The 7,330-nt window shown below is 38.2% G+C and overlaps 1 protein-coding gene across 2 annotated transcripts; it reads left to right on the forward strand.

The window, feature by feature from the left end:
- Nucleotides 1–296: 296 nt before the first annotated feature.
- On the forward strand, nt 297–6,365 carry LOC139117334 (uncharacterized). Of its 2 annotated transcripts, none has more exons than XM_070680354.1 (7): nt 297–560; nt 1,294–1,525; nt 1,885–1,941; nt 2,528–2,689; nt 3,348–3,461; nt 3,835–3,928; nt 4,923–6,365. In XM_070680354.1, exons 2-7 carry the CDS (start codon nt 1,367–1,369, stop codon nt 5,096–5,098), a joined length of 762 nt encoding a protein of 253 aa, XP_070536455.1. In that variant the 5' UTR covers nt 297–560; nt 1,294–1,366; the 3' UTR covers nt 5,099–6,365. The 2 variants fall into 2 exon arrangements, with proteins under 2 accessions (XP_070536455.1, XP_070536464.1); XM_070680363.1 differs by having other exon boundaries at nt 306–560; nt 1,254–1,525; nt 4,923–6,206.
- Nucleotides 6,366–7,330: the final 965 nt, after the last annotated feature.

Here is a 7,330-nt window from a genome sequence, read left to right on the forward strand (position 1 = left end):
GGCTAATTTATTATCCCACATTGACTACTTGAAAAAAGTTCTGGGTAAGTTGAAGTCAAATAATGACTATGTCGAAATCACCAAGTTACTATTGAATCCTATCGGATACATGTAATGAAGAATATGTAGCTTTTGTAAGATAGTGTAGCTACCCCAAGTAGAGGTGCTACAAGCACAAAAATGTCGACATTGGCGAATTTTTGGCGCGGGCTGTTTGTGAAAGTGTTGTGTGTTAGTCTTTGGGATCCCTAACTTAGTGAAAGTTTTCTGTGTAAATATTTGGCACCCCTAACTTTAAATTGAGCAGCGAACCTCTCAAGGACACGTCCTCAACTCCATTAGTAGTAACGTTGACAACAACACGCTGATATACGTCACCTATGGTACCTTGTTAAGTATTCTTTGCAATGTCCACGAGTTAAGTTCTCTTGAACCAAGAGAAGAGATTCTCTCCGATTGAAGCACATCGAAATTTAATCCCTCCATGTGGAATTGTATTAACTCAAAGAGCTTGAGTGGAATAACAACGCAACGATCCGTGTGTAGCTACGGTCCGACAGGTATGTACTCAACGTATATGGTTTTGTATGTTAATGATTTGAAACACTACTCGAAATACGAACTTGTCGCTTACAATGAGTCCTTGCCTCCCCGAAATCGGGCATACGTCTATCAAAATTTCCACTTTAAACCCGGAAGTACAATGGAGTTCTCGGCCCAGGGAGTCACCATAGTGGAAAGCGCCTTTCATGACGCTGTTGCCGGGTACTATTTTACCATGGCCTAATTCTTTGTGGGTTTATGGAGACTGCGCAGACCTAACTTTGTTAACAGTAGGCAGTTATGCTTACCTCAAACCACGGCCTCTCCACTCGGGATAGTGCTCAAATGCTGAACATGATAAACTGTAGCCTCTTTTTCTTTCAACATTATTTTACGGCAAACGTTTTCTCGGGACAATAATTCAGTAACTATGTAGTTAAGAGCTTGAGTTGGGTACACTGAAAATGTTAAAATTTAAATTTGTAGTCAGCAAAGCTGCAAAACTTTTAACACGACTACGAACATTCGGTCTATTTTATCAGGGTTTTAGGCTTTTGTTTTGCTTTTTGTTTTGCTTTGTTTTCTTTTTGACTTGTGTAAGTCTATATTTATGTAGGGATTTTTACCTACAAGGATAATACAAACCGCCACTCATATTAGGAGTTTACTAAATTAATGTACATTTGCCACTTTTTTCATGTCTTTTCCAGCTTTGTGAGAATTACAGAATTAATTCTGTCCGTTCTTTAGATTTCACTGCGATAGGGAGTCGACAGACACCATTCCCTGTCTTTTTTTCGACTGGCCACGGGTGCTTAGCAGAATGGTTAAGTTGCGTCCAGGATTCTCCCACAAAGCGGCCTGTGGATTTGGCGTCATTCATCTCCAGTTTGGTGTGGATTGCATTGCTGTGGGAATAGCGGCTGCAATTTTGCCCTGCAGTATAGATGTACCAATTCTCGCAATATCATCTGGAGTTCTGGTGAGTTTACACTGCTCTCTTTGAAGGTGTTGCACGCCCTCATCCCGAGAGTGAGTTTTATGGATGTCACAAAAAACGAACGTTGAGGGGGCTACATATATTCTATGATATATTTACATTTTTATTTCCAATTAATAACACGCAAGAAATTATATTACATGTTAAGAAAGCTTAAAGTCAGCTGTAAATATTCAAATCACAATTTTCGACAAAAAAGAACAAGAAGACAAGAAATGAGAAGTGAAAACCACCTTTGGCTAGACTAAACCACCTCAGGTCGAATGCGAAACTTTGGGGATGGGGGGGGGGTGGAAGAATAATTAATCATCACCCATAGCAAAAGTACAATTATTCCTCAGTTTCTACTGACTGGAGCTGCATGTTTATTTTCCGTCTGGAAGAAGACCGATTCATGGGTAAGTACATATACACCACTGCACCCTCCAAAAAGTTACCATCCAATTTATTGTACAAGTTATGTAGAATTTCGAGACAAAGACAGTTAAGCTGTAAAAGAAAATACGCGTACCTTCTGACATCAACAATGTCGTGACACAATCTTGATGCATAGAATGTTGTGTGTCATGTTTCTATATACGGTTAGTTTTCCTGCTTATAGGATTGGCAAAGTGTCCCGTTAAGAGACTAGCCTTTCCCTCAACAGCATGAACAACGGCTATAGATACCAGAAGTTATGTTCTTTCTTCCGAATCTGTCCTGTCTGAAAGTTTAGCCACTGATGTGTTTTGTGGACCGCTCTTTTCAGCAGTATTCAAACTGCCAGTCAATATACATATAGTAGTTAAATAACTCAAATTTGACATAGGCAACTTAAATGCCACAACATATTGGTGACATTGCTGCAAACTACTATACGCTACGAACACATTAGTGAAAATATCACAAAATCTCCGGGGGGATTGGCTTAAAACTAGTGACACGAGAGGATTCCTGCTATGCTAGTGTAATTATTGTATCACGGACTTTCTTCTCTGTCTCTAGATCATAACATCGTTAGTGCTATCAATTATATCAGCGGTACTGTCCCTTGTATTGTTAATCGACTGTGGATTACATATACCCTACCTTATGTCCCGATACGATGTAAGATATATAGCAACACCTCGTCCGCCCGAACTAGAAGAATTATACCACTCTGAAATGGTAAGTTGTTTAGGACGACAGTGATGGCAAACCAGCTTAACAACATCTTTCCAAGAATGTATACGTTCAGTCACAAATCGGGATGATATATCGTCCACGGTAAAAAATAACACAGGCTGTATTTAGTGAGAAGAATGACAGTTTTTCATCAGCTTAAGTAGCCGGGGGATGCTGCCCCTCGGCTATGCCGCCTCGGTGAGCGCAGAAGCGTCGAACGGGAGCCAGCGTGGATCTGCCGCAGGAACAGATTTTGATGGTAGCAGTAAATAATTAGTTGCTTTGAAAGTAGAATGCGCCACGGGCATATATATTCTGACTCTCAAGATTCACAATAATTTCTGATCTGCCGTATACTTTTGTACATTTTGATGCTGAATTTGAATTCCTATATTAATTTCTATTGTACCAAAATTTACACGATACCCCTTTGTCAATTTTTGGTTTATCTCGTAATTTTATAAGCCTTAGGCTATTTTTTTAGTTTTCTTAGATAAAGTTTGAGAAAAAAGTTAAGCCTTTTAGTTTGACGCGCGCACAACCTTAATGACTATTCGTTCATTCAATACACATGTACATGTGTTCAGAACAAGAAAATTAAGTATTTAAACCAAAAACAGCCTAGGGGTATGATCAGGTTAATCCTTTTATTTGTTTTCAGGTTAAGCGAATATCCATAAATGCTTTGGTAGCTGTGTTGTCGCTTATGGAGGGAGTCTTGGCAATCATCACGTCTGGGTTCTCATGCAGAACGCTGTGTTGTCATAAACCAGAGGTAGGTGAACTTTTTAAATGCACACAGACTGAGAGGCATTAGCTGTACAGGCATTAGCTGCTCAAGTCGGAACGAAAACTCAACTGCTTGTAAAAAGCTAGTGTCACATAGTATTTTGCGAGAAAATAACATACAATTTACTCTAGGGCATCAGTTGCAGATGAAGGAATAATAGATCACGTCACATTGAACGGAAAGTGTAGGTTACACATATTTGGATTTCACCTTGTCCTTACTATTCTTATTGGGCTCTTTGGAGTAAAGACGTTTGAATGCATCAGTATTATCTGCGATACGGCGTGCGGATTTAGTTCGCAATCTGAATGACGTTATTAACACTCCAACCCTCATATCTTCGTTTTTGCATCACCAGATGTATGCTTATCATCCAATCCCAATGGTATCATTACCAACTGGACAATTCAGTAATCTGTTACCCACTGCTATGCCTGTATACAGTGATCAAAGTAAGTTGCCAGTATAATTAAATAAATGCAAACTATTTTGTCAGTGTCGTGAGGTGCAAATATTGACACAGTTTGTTTAATATACAAGTCACTTTCACTCTGTATTGATTACAACGGAAGGAAGTCGTATGCAGTCGAGCCGAAAGTCTCCGAAGACAGTGAAGCCTCTTCAAGAATGTGAAGTGTACTGCGCTGTCTGCTATTAAAACTCTCCTGTATAAGCAAAAAGAGACAATTTAACGTACCGTAGAAAAAACTGTACAATGTGATGAGTTAGTCTGAGATTTGCTTACATATCCAAAATACATGTTTTTACAATTACATTCATTCATGTATCTGTCGCCAATTGTTCGGAAAATACGCTTCCTTTAATCAAAACCATCAAACATTCGTTATTGCTTAAGTTTTGTCGTGATACTGCACTTGCAAGTCACATTCAACAAACAAAATCGATACCCGACAGTGATACTAGAGCGTTTTCGGGTTTTGTTTTCAAGATGGGGTTTATGGATGTTCTGAGAATTAAGACTTCGACATATACTAGATCTGCAGAGACATGCACGGGATCTTAGAAACTAAAATGTACGGGGTCTTGGCCTAAATGGCAAGGCTCCCGTGAGAGAAGTGTTCCTTCAACAATGGTTGACTTCACTCAATGGTGACATGACATTACAATTGACACGAAATCAACACACTCGTAGGCTTATAACTATTAAAGATAAAAAGGCAACTTGAAGGGTAGTAAATAAAATTCCTTACGTTTTATGGCCATGCAATTATATATCAATGCCAAATTCTGTCTATATATACAGTTCGTCGCTCCCACCGTATTGATTCATTGTCTTAGTCTGACAGTATCAATTTACCGAACAATGTACGTTAAATTTCAGTGCCTCACTTCAAAAGTCAAGCTATGATTAACAGCTTAAATTCATTCTACATAAATAAATTGTCTGAAAAAGTAATATCCATTCTATTTCATATTGGATAACAGGCACAGCTCCACTTGAAGAGGCAATGAACGCCTCTGAACAAGGAAAGTCACTTGGTACTGAGGTTAACAGGCAGCATGGAACCGTGCCGTCGCAAGCGTCAGAGAACAGTGAGCAACTTGAAGAACACGAAATTGAATGGCCTGAGGGGCACGGCAACTTAAAAGAAACTGTATAACAGGCCATGTTAATGGACAAAGGAACTCTTTGAAATCTGCAGACGATAAATCTAACAAAGACAAAACAAGACTGCAAGTTTATCCAAACGACCACTCTGTCTAGAGTGAGAGATGATTCTTTGATTGAATTCTGAAATTTGTGATTTACTGACGTGATAACACTTGGGCTATGTCTCATCATGGATTCATCTGGAAATAGTGGTCAGAGACCTTGTAAAAGGGGTGTGTAATCAATCGTGAAAGTCACTTATATATTGCTCTTTGTCGATATTCAACGGTAGGGGAATTATATATTGACTAATTCCCCAACCAAGACGGTGTCCTGGCAGAAATGAATACCAGAAGAACGACAAGGATAGAGATAATCGAAGCAACACTGCAAACAACTCTCCACATTTGACGAAACGACGATGTTTTTTGTCCTTGTAGTTCAATAGCTAGACACAAACAGTTCATGTTAACATGTGGTATGAATCATATATCGAAATTTCAACTTCACCTCACAGGCTGTGTTGGCAAGCTGATACTGGACAGTTGAACATGCTGTAGGGAGTAGAACAAGAACGCAGTTGTGTAAACTGAACAAAGTTATGAGGGATTTTTGAATTACAGCATATGAGAATAATCAAATATTGAACAAAAAAAGATGGGGGTCACCATGCTTGATTTTTTAAATATTCACTTTCTCATCGTAAAATAACATAAAATTAAAACTTTGTAAAGTAAAGACTCTAATTTAAATGAAAAAATGTGTGACTCAATTGAATTATTTTAATTCTACCAAATTTGCCAGTATTACACCAAAAAATTAAATCGTTTATTTGATGTATTATTTTAACCTTCCTGTATTGTTTGTTTTGTAAAACGTTTATAGATTTACGTAGACAGGAATTTACAATTTGCATACTCTTTCATGATCGTCATTTCGTGTGCTCTTCAGCAGGTACATGTCATTGACCTTACAAGAGTTGGATTAACTCAAGTCGGCTTTGACAGATAAATCGAAAAAGTCCACTGATGCGTTTAAAAATGAACCAATTTGAGTACTTGCCTAGGAATATGGCTTTACAAACTGCTGATAACAAGTAGTGTCGAACGTCTGCGAGCAGAACTGTCGAATACATGTGCATGTATTCTTTGTGTGCATCCCTAATAAATATGCGGCTATATGACAAATGGGGTTGAAGAATTTTGATCATATAGACGGGCGGGGACTGTGAACATCTTTGAGTACTGAGGGGAGATCTGAATAAAAAATAAGATTTCAATCGCGATTCCTCTAACCCTTTTGTGAATGCAGCCTAATGAGGACACCCTGAAGCAGGCCATGGATCCGGAATTGCATATGCATGCTAAAAGTTTTACACAAGAGCCAGCGCTGTCTTTCACTGCATCATATACAACCAGATATGAATGAACATGCTCACGTGTTTCATTATATATTGCAGTTACGTATAAATTTGTACCTTCGCCACATGTTTGCAACTTCATTGAAAGTGTTATGATCAACATAATGAAAAATATTCACCACAGATTGATTCTAAACACAGGCGACCCAAAAACTATTCTTGAGTTTTTCACGCTGTTTTCTCTATCATTTTCTCTCCTTTCTTCATGCTCTGACTGATCGGAGTATATAAAATAAATGGTTATATAACCTAACCTAGCCTTTATTTATTTTACACTCCATTACAAGGACGTATATCTCTCATACACACATGCTGTAATTAATTAGTCAACACAACTAATTATGCTAATCCGTGGACTTATCAGAGGTTAGTCCACATCGGAAAGATAGTGTTGTTAATGAAAAAGAGAAGGTATGAAGATCTTGGGCATTCATATCTGTCGATTTTGACCAACCCGATCAAATTGTGTGCAGTAGTTGTCAATATACACTTTTTTTCTAAAATCATTAATTATGCAAATGAGAAAAAGTAAGCAAGCCACACACACCAAAACTAATCAGTTCTTGCCATTTGCATACTGAATCTATGTACCAGATTTGATTCTGATCTGATGAGCCGGTTTTGAGATATTGAGTACACAGACAGACAGACAGACAGACAGACATCGCTGTGACATATGCAAAAGTAAAACTTTGGGTTCACCAGATATGAACTGAAAATGCTCACGTGTTTCATTATATATTGCAGTTATGTGTAAATTTGAACCTTTGCCACATGTTTGCAACTTCATTGAAAGTGTTATGATCAACATAACGAATAATA

This window comes from Ptychodera flava, chromosome 2 (genome assembly GCF_041260155.1).
Source record: "Ptychodera flava strain L36383 chromosome 2, AS_Pfla_20210202, whole genome shotgun sequence".
NCBI classification, from domain to species: domain Eukaryota; kingdom Metazoa; phylum Hemichordata; class Enteropneusta; family Ptychoderidae; genus Ptychodera; species Ptychodera flava.

Coding starts and splice junctions, on each gene's coding strand:
- LOC139117334 (XM_070680354.1), top strand. CDS start 1,367: ATGGTTAAGTTGCGTCCAGGATTCTCCCACAAAGCGGCCTGTGGATTT. Junction 1,526..1,884: donor CAATATCATCTGGAGTTCTG/GTGAGTTTACAC, acceptor ATTATTCCTCAG/TTTCTACTGACTGGAGCTGC. Junction 2,690..3,347: donor AATTATACCACTCTGAAATG/GTAAGTTGTTTA, acceptor ATTTGTTTTCAG/GTTAAGCGAATATCCATAAA.